The following is a 15,512-nucleotide window of genomic DNA, read 5'->3' as shown; positions in this document are numbered from 1 at the left end:
AACTTAGTGTATTGTGTTTTAAATACAATAGTTTTCATGTACACACTTTACTTTTACAGACATTTTATTGTCTATGTTTTTATTGGTTCCACCTGTTTTTATTGGTTACCAGTGGAAGGAAGAAAGAACCAATTAAATGACAGAGACAAGGGGCATGCCAGGAATAACTTTCTTTATAGTTTTATATGGAGTTTCATTCATGGTCCTTGAAAAGATAAACAGGCATTTTTTAGGGGGACTGATTCCATAACTTTGTACAATTTGGTGCAATTCTTGATTGAATTTAAGGGAACTATTGGGCCTTAAATGGAGGTATTACAGTGTTTTTACTTCTTACTTTATATTTCTGTTGTCTAATGAGCCAAATTTCCCAGAGAAATCAACTCTTTATTAGTAATACTGATCAGAGTTTGGTCATGTAGCTGTAGAGGCTGCAGGAGGTGTGAGCACTGCACCTGTTTCTGTTATCGCTCCTGCAGATTTGTTAATGATCAACCTTCAGTCAACATCTCAGCGCACCACAGCGGTCAGCGGCCTCAGACACAGCTGAGCTCATTTTTATAAAAGCGGTTGATAACAGCTTTGTTGTCGTTCCAGCTCTCTGCTGCTGGTAATACTTTTATGATGCATCACAGGGTTGGAAATTCAAGATGAATCCATCAGGAGGCCGTTAGGTGTCAGGTAGGAACAATTAAGTAATTAAGTAATCTGGAGCCATTACTCTTCGGGACATCATGGATTTTTCAGTTCTTGTTTAATCATTTATTTCTGTCAACAGGGATAAACCTTTGAATTCCTTCTGTTGATATGATCCAATATTTCTATCACATGTGAGAAATGTCAGCTGCTCCTCATGGATGTGGACACGCCGTGTGGTAACGACACCTCGCTCCCTATGTGCTGTGAGTTTCATGTGCTCCAAATAGAGAAAATGTCTGATCCAAATTCTGGTCCCTCTCTTGCGGCTGCATTTGAGATGCCCCCCCCCCCCCCCTCATTTTCCTCACACTGGTTGAAATTGAAATCTGCTCTGGAAAGTGCTGAACCTGCTCCTTCTCTCTCCTGTGGTGCAGCTGAGGAGTCGTCAGGTCCTCTGGCTGTGATCATCATCCCGTCTCTGTTGGCTCTCAGCACGGTTTTAGTGGTGATCCTGATTTTCTGCAGTCTGCACAAGAACAAGCAGAGAGGACAGAGCCCTTCAAATGGTATAAACCTCTTTGCCTCTTAGTAAAACACCAAGTTATGCTAAATGAATGCCTGAGAGCAATGCCCAGGTCGTATTTATCTAACTCCCCGGCATTGACTTTGTGTTTTTAACAGGCCGGCACAGTGTCACTCTCAGTGAAGCTTCTGTCTACGCTCCAAGGGTCCGGCAGGGTTTGTGTCCCTGGGAGATCCCTGAGGAGTGTGTCTTGGAGGGACTGGAGTTCTGGCAGACAGGACGCTATGGCCCCATTTGTAAAGCTCAGCTGAAGAGGAGGGACGGTCCCTCCTCGGCCGTGGTGGTGAAGTCTCTTCGGGGTAAATCCTGAACCTGGGTGATCAGAGAAAAACCTTCTTCTGTGAAGAGGTCGCTGGTGTTGTGGTGATCCTGTAATTCTGTTATTCGTTTAAAGGTCCAGTGTGTAAGATTCAGGTGAAAGGGATGTTTTTTATTATAAATTGAATATGAAATACTCCTAGTGATGTTTTAACTAGTGTGTAATCATCTAACTTGTTGTTGTCTTTACCTTAGAATGAGCCTTTATATTTAAATACTTTACAACAGGAGTGGGTCCTCTTTATGGACGCCGCCATGTTTAACAGAAACCAAGACTGGACACACTAAACCTTTAGAGATTTTATGACAACTGAAGATTACCACAGGTTCTCCTTCATGTTTGGAAGGGGAGGGTGAGGCGAGGGGTATTCAGCTGCAACATGCAACCTCACCACTAGATGTCACTAAACTCTACACACTGAACCTTTAACTCCATCCAGACGGGCCCAACAACCCTGAGGCGAAGGAGTTTGTGAAGTGGCTCCTGTTCCACGCCACAGTGTGTAAACATGACAATATGGTGCGGATGCTGTTCTGTCAGACCAGGCGTCTGCCCATGTATCTGCTCTTAGACGCCTGCAGCCCAGGGAACCTGCTTCTCTTCCTCTGGACCCTCAGAAATGTAACAGCACTACACAAGCGTTCAGGACATAACCTCGAATTTAAATTAGATTAAACGTGCAAATGACAATAAATGTTTCCCCCCTCTAGAAGAACTCAGAAATGGCAGATCCATTGCAGAACTTCTCCGAGAGGTCTGTGATTTTGGTGGCAAAGCAGGTTGCAGCTGGCTTGGTGAGTCACTTTGTGCAGACCAATTATTTCCCACAAACAATTTGACTACAATTTTCTCAATTGAGACGCAGTGCTCTGCTGGAGATGTCCCTCTGTGCCGGCGCAGGTCTCGATGCGCTTATCGTCTTTCCCCATCTGGAAAATTTGTTGTCAATCTTGAATTTTAAATGAATCTATGACCTAGAGATTGAAGCGTTTGCCCGTGATTGATTCCTCTCTCAGGATTACCTGATGTCAGAGCACAGGCTGGTGCATGGTGATGTGGCAGCCAGGAACATCTTAATTGGCCCAGGCCTCTCCGCCCGGGTGTCTGGACTGGGTGTAGCGTTTGAAGGTCGCAAAATGGATTCAGCATTTCGGCCGAGGGCAGCAGAGGTGCCTCTCAAATGGCAGGCTCCTGAGAGGATTACAACGCAGCTCAGCATCGACAGGAGTGACGTGTAAGTTCTGGCGAAGAATAAACAAAACACAAAAAAGTCGTAGAATGCAGATTGAGCTAATATACTCTTCTCCCTGTAGGTGGTCATTTGGGATCCTACTGTATGAGCTGGTGACTTTAGGTAAAGCACCATGTCCTATTATATGTCAACAAATGATCTTATTCTATTTTATGCCTTTTGAGATGAGTGTATTTTAAAGTCACATCTTCTTGGTTCCATCCCAGGCTCTCCTCCCTACCCCGAGCTGGAGCCTCAGTCTGTGCTTCCAAAGCTGCAGGCGTCCTATCGAATGAAGAGGCCTGGGAATTGTGGAGGACCTTTGTAAGTAAACTACTGAAGCATGAAGTGACCCCGCTCTGGGCCAACATTTGTAACCGTACAGCAGCTCAAGAAGCCAATGAAACCATATTATATCAACTATCAGTCCCCTAAATATGCCTTTCATCAAGATCCATGAAGTATTCTCTGGTATATTTGTGAAGACAGGCCACGGAACACAGAAAATGAATGTCTGTATGCACCAAGATGTCAGACCATCCCTTTGTTCTTCTAGGTATGATCTGATGAAGTACTGCTGGATGTGGAGCTTCAAAGACCGACCTGCGTTCTCCGCCATCATCAAGCTGCTGGAGTCCTCCCTGCTCTTTGCAGACGTTGAACCTCTTCATGTTCCTGAGGTCATAGATGTATTTGACTATAACAGAAAGGCAGGACTATCCACATAGGTTGTTTTTTTTACCCAGGATGCAACATAGACTTGAAATAAAAAATGGACGACGGCATCTCGACCATCTCCCAGTGTACAGAAATGCTAACATGTCCCAGATATGCACCATCTTGTGCTTTTGGCATAATTTGGAGTCTGTGTAGCATTGGTCCAACGATACACATGCTCAACCAATCATGAGCCAGTATCATTGTAAATCAGGATGTTTCACCCTGTTTTATAGCATCAAATAACCATATTTTAGTTTTTTTATTACTCACCGTGAATGTAGCCAGCCACCAGGGGGCAACAAAGATGATGGCTTCACTTCTGGGGAGCTGTCATGTCATCCATCTATAACCCTTGCCCTTGAGTATTATGTCTTCCATTGAATTTAAACCCTCCAGCGCATGAAGAATAATGAATTGAAATAAAAACACTGAAAACAGGATATTTCAATTTCCCCTTTATTGTCAAAAAAAGTACAGACTTGAAAGCACAGATCATTCATCGAGATCTTTCTTTCTTTTCATCACCATCATTTAATCAAAGTACAGGCTTAGTATCTCTTATGCTCTCGGCATGCATCACGTCACCGTGACTTTACAGTTTGAAAACCAAAACACCCACACAGGAAAGCTGAATGCACTAGTGAACGAACTAGAGTAGATTTTAATTTCAGTCTGTGTATGCACCGTCATCATGAACTAAGCCAGGGTCGGTTAGAACCCACATCTGAATCAGAGGTCGTGTCCTTTTGTGTTGATGTTTTTTTTTTAAATCTAGGTCTTGATTCAGGACATTTTGCTCCGTCTGTTCATTTTTTCCTCTCAGAAGAGTCTGGAGTTTATACAAGTTACATATCAATAAAATCACAAGAAATCAAATCGTGAATGATGTCCTTCCCTTTATTCTGACAGCTGTGAGTAGGTGTAGTTTGAATACGGGGGGGTTGAGAACATCAGGCTTTTCATCAGGCTTCTGAAAGAATCCATATAAAACTATGTAATCTCCCCCATTTGTCGCACACATGTGCAGGGAGGCAGAAATACACCGATTGTGAGGCACGAGCCCAAAAGTTGTCCTCGCTTAAAAAAGGACCGAGTTCTGGCCAAGTTAAAGAGAATCACTTCTCCTCTCCTCGCCTGATCTCTGTGGATTTTTAAAGTTTCAGTCCAGCTGCACTGTTCACACAGACTGTCATGCAACAACATTTTTATAATTTGTAATCCGTAACCACTAGGTGGCAGGAAAAGGCAGGATTTACAGTCCTTGTGTTGTTTCTCTTTAAAGGTTGGTTGTGTAGAGTTTAGTGACATCTGGTGGTGAAGTTGCACGTTGCAGGGTAAAAGAAACAACAATTAGTACAATTTAGATGAAACACTAGTGAAAACATCACTAGGATAATTTCTGCCAATAGTTCCTTTTCACCTAAATCACACTGGATCTTTAATCTCGTGTGGAGGAAAACCTCTGCAGCCGTGTTAGTTATGGTTTTCGGTGTCGACTCGTGATGTATTTCCGACTCCACCTTAATTATTAATTTCCTAACGCTGCAGGTGTTCTTTCACTCAGTTGTCAAACACCTGTGATGCAGCCGTGGTCAGAGAGGTAATATACAGGCGGGTGGGGGGTAATGGTGATCCAGTGTGGATTCGATATATAAACTGCATTGCCTCTTCAAACAGGCAAAGTCATGCAAAACACTGAAATCTAAACACACAATGTCCTGGACAGACTCACAATTTGGAAGAAAAAACAAGAACGCGATTAACAAAAGCACAAGGGCTGGAGTCCAGGAATAACAGAGGAGCGTGGATTCTCGCCCCATGATCCAAAGACCCTAATCTTAGATTAGCTGGTTTGAAGGTGTGCGATACGAGTTTTAACGACACACCACGAGCTGAATACCGTTAAAAAGCAAATTGACCCCAACCCTGATACAAACATTGACAGATGTTACAGATGCTGTGCGATGCGTGTGTGTTCATTACTGTGTTATAGATAAGAGGGGCATGGAGTTTTGAATAAAAAAAAATTGCTGCAGAGAAATAAGACTCTTGGATTAAAGGTCTTATCTCCATAGAGCAGCACATACAGTTAATTCCTAACTCTACGCCCAACACCGTGGAAATCGTGTTAGTGGTCGTGATGCCTCGTGTGGCTGCAAAACTAAATATGAGGCAAAGATGTTGGAGAAAAGCATTGCAATCATTTCCTTTGAAAATATACCCATCGAGGAAAGACTGCATTAACACTGAAGTAAGGAGATTAGACAACCTGATGAAAACTCTGATTTTTGGAACAGGCAACCCCCCCCTCAGCTTCAGTGACACTGCAACAAAGACATAAAACATGTGTATGAAGGTTAAATTCTTAGAAGTGACTTAAAAATGTCCTTCCCTCCTGTCCCTCATCACAACTCCCTGTCATCCAGGTTCTGTCTCATCAAAATAAAGGTAAAATAGAGCAAGTGTTAGCCTGCATGAGCATGTTCAGCTTGAATCCTCCAGGGCAGTGGGGAGCAGCAACATTCTGGGACAACTAAATTCGCCCAGATCAGCCGGAGGTGAACCTACTGCGAGTTTTGGGACAAGACCAGAACCCGTTTCTCTACACTTTACTGCTCCAAAGGGAAGTCGGGAACAAAACGTAGGAGAAACACCAGAGCAGGTAGTACACGCACATGGGGGGGGATGACGAGCAGAACAACATGATGACTCCTGAGAACCGGAAAAAAAAAGAAAGTAAAAGTTAATTGGGATCAATCATATCATCAGTGGTTATGAAATTAGTTTGTTTTGTAAATAAGCAGATTAAACCACGTGGTGTTATAAGATATTTATTATCAGCTGTATAATCAAATCCTTCCATTTCAAAACCATTTTAATTGATTTCTTAGCTTTTTTAACCAATGTAAAGTGACTTTGATCACTTAGGTGCTTTATACACACCATGTATTTATTATTATTATTATTAATATGGCCCGTGGTCATGATAATCCGTCCATATGCATATTGGTGCACAGTGGTGCTTTTGGCTTAATGCTAATGTCAGCATGCTAATATGTTCACAGTGATATTAACCACAACAGGCAGGTGTTCACCAAATTCACCGTCTTACTTTAACCTTCTAATCAACTTACTGACATTCGCTAATTAGACCAAAATGAAAAGTTCAGCTGAGGCCGATGAATCTTCCACATATTTGATACTAGAGTGAAAAACTTACCTGAAAACGACGCTAGAGGACAATTTATGTCGACTCATTTTGTGTAGTGATTAGTGAACACAAATTACTAGTTTTTCAAATCCTTGCTGAGAGTTTAGTCTTCACCAAAACGAGTTAAAAATTTTTTTTAATTCCCTCATTATTTCACTCTACTGTCTCAGAGACAGTTATGACAAAATCCTATTCCCATAAAACCATCTACATACCTCCAAAGTAAACGACTTTTTTCCAGGCCTGGGACTCCAGCACTTTGTCATGGGGGTAGAAGTTGTGGTTGATCATGCAGAGGATCATGGCGACGACCACGATGCGCAGCACGGCCATGTTCCCCCCCGACAGTATTGTGGCACAGGACACGATGGCCGAGGCGTAAGTGCAGGGCAGGCCGCGGTACATGAAGGGGATTCCTGAGATGGCAAACAAAAACAAATCCCCATTAAGTCCTTTAAATATTATAGAGACAACAATCACACTATTTGATTAAAGCACTTAATACGATATAGTATATAAAATATAATATTTTGGAATTTACCGGTTGAGTAGAAACAGAGGCGGACGAACACCGACAGCACGTAGCACACGCAGAGGATGTTGTCCATCAGGTCCGTTGTCCTCAGGAGAAGTGACGTAGCGATTCCGAAGGTCGTGAAGTCGGCGAAATCGTCCAGCTTCGCACCTGAGCCCGAAAAAACAAACATTTAAATACAAGTGTAGCTGCTAAAAGATTCTAGTCAGAGAATAATGACACCAGTCAGGTTTATCAGTCAGTGATTTATTGACTTTTGAAAGTTTAGATTTTGTACGTTGTCATCTCCTGTGTCTGGTCCCTGCTGATGTCACCATCACATGACAGTGGCGTGGAGCGTTTCCCTGCTAAAAAAATCTCCCAGTGGAAATTACCGCGTCAGCCCGACAGCGAGTCATTCAGTAAACAACATTCTCCGCGGCCTTGTCTCTTTATCCCTCGGGAACAGGGAGCATGTTTTTCAGAGCATGAGGTCGGAGGATTCAGGCCACGGATCAAACCAACGAGCTGGAATTCCACGAGCCGCAGGGGTCAACAATTTAAAAAATGTCAGGTATGCCAGGAACTCAAAGCAACGGGGATAAAACAGACAATTGGAGCGTGATCCTGTGGAATTAGGGCTGCTTAAATCAGAGAGCGATTGTTCATGTGACAAAATAACTGGTGGGGGGGGGGGGGCAACAACATCCACCTGCAAAGTCATGCAGAAAGAACCTCGCTGGGACACAAAGCCCCTGAAATGTGCAGCCGATGATGAATTGAATTGTGATGCACCTGCGAGCTATTTTCGGAATTTGAGAAAAATGTGAAGCAGCAGCAGGAAGCAGCTATTTGTGTCCCGGTGACTATAGAGCCAGAGCACAGCCGGTTTTAAACCTGCCTGTCAACCACTTTATTTGTTCTCATCGGAAAAACAAGGTTACAAAGTGCGTCACAACGTACAGGGCAGAACATTAACGGATAAAAAATAGATGTCGAGGCCATAACATTTTTTTGGGGGAATGTTGTGTTCTCTTGTTGTGTGTTGATGCTTCTTCAGATTTAGTGTGACATTTAAAAACTCTGTGTTCATCCTACCTGGTTTATCTGCAGTGAATGTTTTTCATCCCATGAAACTCAATTCCATTTATTACTCTTCAAAGCAGTTGTGTGGTTTATTCATAAGTTTGATTGATTCACTAAACCACTTCTCACATTAAGAGTCCAAAGTGTCGCAGCAACAAAACGAACATTGTGCTTTTGCATTGAAGACAAATGGCCACAGAGGAGGAGGAGGAGGAGGAGGAGTCTATGAGTGTTGTTGCCTCACAGAGATCAGCGGCTGAGCTCCGTGTTCTGTGTCTCAGTCCGATTTGATGAAACAAAAATAATCTAATAATCTAAATGATCTCTCTTTGCCTTTGGCCCGTGGTTTAACCACCAGTTGCCGACCGCTGCAGTGGTTTAACCGAGGACGTAGAGGAGGACATGTTCTCAGAGTGAGGACACACTGCCCCCCCCCCCCCCCACTACAGAGCACTGGTTGGTTGGTTGGTGCATTTGTGTATTTGCATTTGCATTTGTGTATTTGCACAGTATTTAGGGGGGGGGGGGGGGGGGAGATCTTATGCTGTTTACTTTCATACCTAAATCCTACTAGTGATACCAACTCTAGAAACTCCTCAAAAGGACACTGATTCACAAAGTCTCAAGTTACATGGAACAGAACATGCTCGATTGTTCTCTCAGAGACTCCCAGAGTTTCCTTTCACGGCTCTGCTGCCCCCCCCCCCCCTTTTGTCGGAGACTTAACGAGGCTGAATTAGAAAGTCCAGACAAAGCACTGTGCTGGAAGCTGTGCCAGCGCTGCGGCTGGAGTTTCTATTTCGGTGAGAGCTCTCGACCAAAACACTTACCCAGCGCCGAGCAGGCATCCAGTCGCCTGGCAACCGCTCCATCTGCGTAATCCAGCAGGTAGCCAATCAGGACCAACCAACATGCGGCATGATGGTGCCTGCACAAAGAGAGCAAGGGTTTAGGTTTGAGAGAAATGCGTTTAAAAATCATAAAAACGTCGACAGTGGAGTAGAATTGAAACTCATGCAAGTGGATAGCTCTACACCATCTTATGAATAAGTAAAACAAAGTATTTCAGAGTCCAGGATTACAGATTTGTATACTTGTACCTCTTTTATAACTTAGCTTGTGTTTCATCCAATAATTGTTGGTCCCTCTGCGTCACCACAAGTGTATTTACATAAATAATTCATTTTACTTATCTTAATGAATCTATATCTATAAAGGAAGTGACAGAAGTCCATCAAAATGTACATTGACACAACATTCGATCATTGTTTTATTAGCCCACATTTCCCCACACCCACGAGTGTAGCCCACATATTCTTTATTGTTTCTGTAAAGTAGAGCGACGGCGTGTTGACTCACCCGTTGAGACTGCTGAGAATGGAGGCCATGCCCATGACCATGTTGGCGACTGACAGAGCGTTCGCTGCATTTTTACGGGCGAACTCCTTGACGTGGAGCCAGGCGGCCTGATCACTCAGAAAGAGCTTGTTGGTGCACTGGAAGAAACCTGAGACCACAGGATGACAGTGGTAAGAAGCGGCCCGTGTCGGCTCGATAACCTCTGCTGTGGTTTAAAAAGCTAAATCCCTGTCTGTGAGTCCCTGACCTTCTGATGAGTGAGTCTGAATGGGAGCAGTCTACTGATTATATCCCATTTTGAGTCAGACTCCAGTTGAGGTGAGAGGAAAAATTCTGAAAGTAATCATAAAGATTTACCAGGATAATAATATTTTTCTAAATCATCTTTCATTTTAACTAAATCATAACTAAGAAGCTGATTCCCCGTCTTATGTAGAAGAAGTATCACTTACCAAGACGTATGTTCAATGGGTGGAGACCAACGTTACGATACATTCATCCTTTCTCAGATCACTAAAATAAATTTGTTACTACACATTCACTCAGCCTCCAGCATGCAACATTAAAGACAGCCTCGCCTCGTCAGTTTATGCAATATGATACATAACTATTAGAAATAATGGCCACACTCTCATGCATTAAGCTTCAAATATCTAGATATTTGAAAGTAAATCTCTGAACACGATGCATGTGAAGTGCTAGCACTCAATCTGGATCTTATCAGGGGTCAAATACACACAAATACTGGTGTGAGGGAACAAGCTGTGAACACTGAGGGGACTAACACATACACCACTGGCTACAGTGAGCGTGAACTGGACCTACTGCAGTGACACATACCAGACGTGAGATCAATTAGCCCGTTAACTCTGATCAAGCCTAGTGACCTGAGACGAGGACCGGCAGCAGCACTCACAGCTATACTGGTCCCATCAATACCACTGCAGCCCCGGGGTTTAAATGGGGACTGCTGTGTAAAGAGAAGTCTGGAACCTCACCTGGTTTCAATGTCATTTTTGTTGGGGAATGTCAGGGATTTCAAAGTTACATCGTCAAAAGAAATCATAGAGCAGGCCATATGTTTTCTTCAAAAGGCTTCAGTGTGTAGAATTTAGGGACATCTAGTGGTGAAGTTGAAGGTTGCAGCCGAATCCCCTTTCCAACATGAAAGTGAACTCAAAAAGGTTTAGTTTGTCCAGTTTGGGCTACTGTAAAAAAAACATGGCCGCCTCCGTAGAGAGGACCCACTCCCGATTTAAATATTTAAATAGGAAGTGTTTAATATTCATCTTCTTGGCTAAAGAAAACTACATTTTGCACAATTGGGATGAAACGCACTAGTAAAAACATCACTAGGTTTATTTTATATTCACTTTCTGCCAATGGATCCTTTTCACCTAAATCTTACACACTGTACCTTTAAGTGGAATTTGTGCTAAAGTTATAATTCAAACTTTAAAAAAGGATACATTGACTACGTGAGTCAGCAAGATGGAATGACTGCTGCCGCACTCCATCAAAAAAAAAAAAACTCTGCCTCCTCCCCTCACGATGCTGTGATGTTTTCTAAGTGACGACTGGGGAACCTGTGTTCCGCCCCCCGGGGGGTCATGTGAGCTTTTATGTTTTTCTCTCAAGTCATAGTACTGTCCAAGACATTTTATGCACAATGACCTGGAAACTTTGACAATTTGTGTCTTAAACCTTGCGGAATAGCAACCCCTTCAAGTGTTTTTCACCCTGAACTTCCTGTGATTCCAAAGCCAGGCGAGTTCAAGGGACTCTTCATCTGAAAGAAAACAGCGTATGAGACACAGCAGAAAGCAAACAATAACTCACACTTTTGACTTGACAGCATGCTTTTGAAAATAAAAAATCTGCTTTTAACAACAAGTCACAACCTGGTATTTTGAATATTCTCTGATCAGACAACAACAGTCAATTGTATGATACCATTAGAGCCTCACACGTGTGAAGATCCAGGCTCTGTGGTTACTGAGCGTGCTGTCAAGTTTTTACTCTGACCACTTTACAAACTGTCTTGGTCACTAATAAAAAACAAAAGAGGAAAACAGCCAGAGACAAACATACTTTTTTTATTTCAATTTCTAAGCAGGTCTCTATTTCTGGGTGGCTGCCTGCTGAGTGCAATGCATGCTGGGAAAGCCCTTGCCATGTTACTTGGCTGTTACCTGGTAACGACTAAACAAAAGAAATCCACAAGTGGTAAAATCCAAAGTGAACTTGCAACACCGTTTAAACTACTTGTTTAAATGTGAAGTTATATAGATTTCAGGTAATGACGTGTAGTGAATTAAAAGGACAATGACATTTCAATTAATTACAGATAATGCACATCAGTCATGGGAGATTTAATCCCGTCTATGTTTCTTAAACATGTACTTCCTCAAATGATTCATTTATTCCTCTTCATTCACTCTTCATTCACTGAGGCAGATCACAAACTGCCTCAGCAACATTTTTCTCTGCCCTAATGTTTTTCCGAGTAAACCTCGTCTTTAATCTCTGGCGCCCGTGCCTGTGTACGTAGGTGTGTACAGTAATCCAGATTAAAATTGAGATTGACACACTGGGTACCTACCAGAAGGGGGAGTCAGGAGGATCATGATTGTCTCTGGTTCACAGCTGCAAGATTAAAGAGATAAACATTACTTATATCACATTCAACTGTGGAGATAAACACACATTATTAAAATAAATCATCATCATAAGCTTGTTTGTTTTGGCAGCGTTTTGTCTCCACAAATCAATCTAAAAATGAGAAAAGGACATTTTAGTCTCGGCTGCTCCTGTTGGTTTCAGGTGTTCTATTTAAATGAAAATTCAAATGGAATTTAAATAATCAGATTTTTCAATTTGTGGTTTTGAATCTCTAATATTTGCTGAAGCCTTGTTTGTTGGCTCCTGTATTGTGTAATACACAGTCTGACTAAATAAGGATTATTTCAAAGTAGCACTTCTGATTTTAATCTATATTGTGTGTTTAACCCTCCATCTCATTGTGTTGCAACATTTTGGCAAATCAGTCATTTTTGTTCTTCGGACCTTCAAACCAGTTGCTGTTTGAAAACCACCACTGGGGGCAGGAGAGGCTTATTCAGCTGATCAGTGAGAAACGGGGGGGGGGGGGGGGGGGGGGGGGGCGTGGCGCACATCATCTGATATATCAACACTGATATATTTCAAATATTTACCTCAGTTTCTTCGCATTTAACTAATTTTCCTCATATTTAAGTCATATATGAGTTGAATGTTAAATGTTATATCAATATGTAAAACATTCAATTTTGAATCTAAATATTAAATATATATATATAAGATAGATATGTGAATGTTAAATATAAATGTCATTGCGAGATGTAAAGCTAAATATTTTTGAAATTATCCCACTTCCCATGAAGGGGTGTCAGGGCAAACAGCCACGCCCACACGACAGGGCGTGAATTGGTCGTGTACCATTTTAACACACTCATAGATACACACGCGCACGCACACACGCACAACCACACGCACAAAACCAAACACTGCCCCTCCTCTCACACAAACACAATCACACACCCGCACTCACACTAACATACACACACACAAACTTGCTCTCACACTAACACACAAAGCCACACTCACACAAAGAAAGAAAGACACACTCATGCACACGCATACTCACAATCACACACTCACACGCACACACACACACACACTCAGGTCCTCTAAGGACAGACAAATTTCGTTTTTGGTGCTGCGTTCAGGTGCAGTCGAAAAACCCAAACACTGCTCAGAGGACAACTAGGCCAAAGTGTCAAGGTTTTCACAGTTTGTCCATTAACTAAAACAAACCAGGCAGTTTACATCCAACATTGACATTGAGATCTGACACTTATCATTTAAAGATACGTATTTACGCATTTAAATACACGTATATTTAACATTTGACTTTTAGATTTAGAAAAGCAGGGTTTATCTCTGGTCTTAAAAGGCAACATCAGTCACATGATCCTTGCTTCTCTAGATTGGCTGGTTTACCATTATAGAACTGATTTTAAGATTCTGCGGATCACTTCTAAAGCGTCTGGCCGCGAACTACGTCACAGAATTGTTGTGACCTCGTGTGCCTTCTTCCTGGTCCAGCGTTGGGGGTTGAAAACTCACAGTTTGACTTGTTTACTTCTTCTATATTGTTCATTTTACTGCTTATACGTGTACTCGTTTGTATTTCCTCCTTTGGCTGTGTTGTCAAAGCCCGTTGTGACCTCTGTTTTTAAGATAAATAAATAAAATAAATATAGTTTATTCCCTAGATCTAACATTTACATTTAGATACAACATTTACATGTACATTGAACATTTATATTTAGATATAACATATATATTTAACATTTATATGTAATATTTAGGTTAACATTTATGGTTTGCACATAGATTGAACATTGAGCTCATACAATATATATCAAATTGAAGAAATATGCTCATACATGTCTTAAATGTTTCCTAAATTAGCTAAATGTGATAGATTTGAGCTGAATATTGGAAATATATGATCAGAATACTGGTGAATGAATTGTTGCACGGTTGCACCCCATATGCGCATAGGTCGGCGAGTGTGGCGCAGCTGCGTCACAAGCAAATAACGCGATAAATAAGCCCGAAGCAGACGAGCCTCCGATTTGAGACAAACAGAATCATCTCCGCCTCACACGAGGCGTCCTGATCTTACCTGGGAAGGAACTCCACAGATTTCCGAGTCTCCACAAAAATGATGGAGATGTGCAAAACACCCACGAGCCTCAAAAAGACAAAAAAAAAAAAAAGTCTCTCGTGTGTGTGTGTGTGTCTGTGCCTTTTGTCTGATGTCCGTTGCACGGATGTCTGTTGTTTCTCTGCAGCGCGTGAGGTCTTCACACCGTCAGGATCCTGTAAATAACACGTGAGCGTTTACCTGTCGACTCCAGAGCAGCTTTATTCAGCGCGTCCTTTTAAAGACCAAGGGTAAATTCGTGGGAATATTCCACCGGATGTGACGCTCGCGTTGTCCGTGGTACTGGTGGTGGGCGTTTTTTTTTTGTTATCCACCGCCGCCGCCGTTTCGTTTGTGCACGAGTTTCAAACAAAAAGTTCATGATTCCAGCAAGATGATAGATAGATAGATAGATAGATAGATATATAGATAGATAGATAGATAGATAGATAGATAGATAGATAGATAGATAGATAGATAGATAGATTACTTTATTCATCCCCGAAGGGAAATTAAGTCGTCATAGCAGCCGGTACATTTGAATACAATAAAATACAATACAATAGAATAAAAATAAAAATATTGAGGTAAAAAGAATAAAAACAGAAACCCAAGATAAATAGGTAGATAAGGTGCAGTGGCAAGAAGATGGTAATAGTACTGATGATATGATGGTAATGTTATTGTTAGACAGTATATAAAAATAGTACAGTATATATAGTATATAAATATAACATAATATATATTTATATATGATAGTAATTATACCAATATAATAGCAGTATATAGTAATAATAATAATGGCAGCAAAAGTATATATAATAATAATAATAGTAAATATAATAATAATAATAATAATAACATGTACACATGTATAAATATGTGTATATAGACTTATATATACAAATAATATACAAAGAGTATGATATAATATGATATGATATATAGTAGAGGTATAAATATAAGTATTTGACTATACAATAGATAATATAATATACTATGAGGGTGAGAATATGTAGTTAGAGTGTGCAAAAGACAATATTATTTTATAAAATGATATATAGTATCAATATGGTTTATATTAACACATATCACAT

At 41.4% G+C, this 15,512-nt stretch overlaps 2 protein-coding genes across 5 annotated transcripts; one reads left to right on the top strand and one right to left on the bottom strand.

The window, feature by feature from the left end:
• The first annotated feature begins 496 nt into the window (after nucleotides 1-496).
• Nucleotides 497-4,368, top strand: si:ch73-206d17.1 (tyrosine-protein kinase STYK1). Of its 2 annotated transcripts, none has more exons than XM_053423813.1 (10): nucleotides 497-681; nucleotides 779-902; nucleotides 1,074-1,205; nucleotides 1,321-1,521; nucleotides 1,981-2,162; nucleotides 2,255-2,335; nucleotides 2,558-2,775; nucleotides 2,855-2,895; nucleotides 3,000-3,096; nucleotides 3,329-4,368. In XM_053423813.1, the coding sequence occupies exons 2-10, from the start codon at nucleotides 854-856 to the stop codon at nucleotides 3,498-3,500; spliced, it is 1,173 nt and encodes a 390-aa protein (XP_053279788.1). In that variant the 5' UTR covers nucleotides 497-681; nucleotides 779-853; the 3' UTR covers nucleotides 3,501-4,368. The 2 variants fall into 2 exon arrangements, with proteins under 2 accessions (XP_053279788.1, XP_053279787.1); XM_053423812.1 differs by having other exon boundaries at nucleotides 2,252-2,335.
• Nucleotides 3,933-14,713, bottom strand: tmem269 (transmembrane protein 269). 3 transcript variants are annotated; one of them, XM_053423814.1, is made up of 8 exons: nucleotides 14,617-14,704; nucleotides 14,395-14,463; nucleotides 12,265-12,308; nucleotides 9,663-9,810; nucleotides 9,134-9,231; nucleotides 7,245-7,388; nucleotides 6,919-7,119; nucleotides 3,933-6,204 (listed from the first exon to the last, which is right to left on the bottom strand). In XM_053423814.1, the coding sequence occupies exons 3-8, from the start codon at nucleotides 12,287-12,289 to the stop codon at nucleotides 6,095-6,097; spliced, it is 726 nt and encodes a 241-aa protein (XP_053279789.1). In that variant the 5' UTR covers nucleotides 12,290-12,308; nucleotides 14,395-14,463; nucleotides 14,617-14,704; the 3' UTR covers nucleotides 3,933-6,094. The 3 variants fall into 3 exon arrangements, with proteins under 3 accessions (XP_053279789.1, XP_053279790.1, XP_053279791.1); XM_053423815.1 differs by having other exon boundaries at nucleotides 9,663-11,451; nucleotides 14,617-14,635; XM_053423816.1 differs by lacking the exon at nucleotides 14,395-14,463 and having other exon boundaries at nucleotides 9,663-11,451; nucleotides 14,617-14,713.
• Between the last annotated feature and the right edge of the window lie 799 nt (nucleotides 14,714-15,512).

Source organism: Pleuronectes platessa, chromosome 6 (assembly GCF_947347685.1).
Source record: "Pleuronectes platessa chromosome 6, fPlePla1.1, whole genome shotgun sequence".
NCBI classification, from domain to species: Eukaryota; Metazoa; Chordata; class Actinopteri; order Pleuronectiformes; family Pleuronectidae; genus Pleuronectes; species Pleuronectes platessa.
Note: the sequence above shows the minus strand (reverse complement) of the source record. Positions and strands in the feature narration are given on the sequence as shown.

What these genes read in the sequence shown, in the direction of transcription:
- si:ch73-206d17.1 (XM_053423812.1), top strand. Translation starts at nt 854, where the DNA reads ATGGATGTGGACACGCCGTGTGGTAACGACACCTCGCTCCCTATGTGC. An exon ending in AGCAGGTTGCAGCTGGCTTG is followed by an intron (nt 2,336 to 2,557) that starts GTGAGTCACTTT and finishes TTCCTCTCTCAG; the next exon opens with GATTACCTGATGTCAGAGCA. An exon ending in GGGAATTGTGGAGGACCTTT is followed by an intron (nt 3,097 to 3,328) that starts GTAAGTAAACTA and finishes TTGTTCTTCTAG; the next exon opens with GTATGATCTGATGAAGTACT.
- tmem269 (XM_053423814.1), bottom strand. Translation starts at nt 12,289, where the DNA reads ATGATCCTCCTGACTCCCCCTTCTG. An exon ending in GGATGCCTGCTCGGCGCTGG is followed by an intron (nt 7,389 to 9,133) that starts GTAAGTGTTTTG and finishes TTTCGGGCTCAG; the next exon opens with GTGCGAAGCTGGACGATTTC. An exon ending in AAAAGTCGTTTACTTTGGAG is followed by an intron (nt 6,205 to 6,918) that starts GTATGTAGATGG and finishes TCCGGTTCTCAG; the next exon opens with GAGTCATCATGTTGTTCTGC.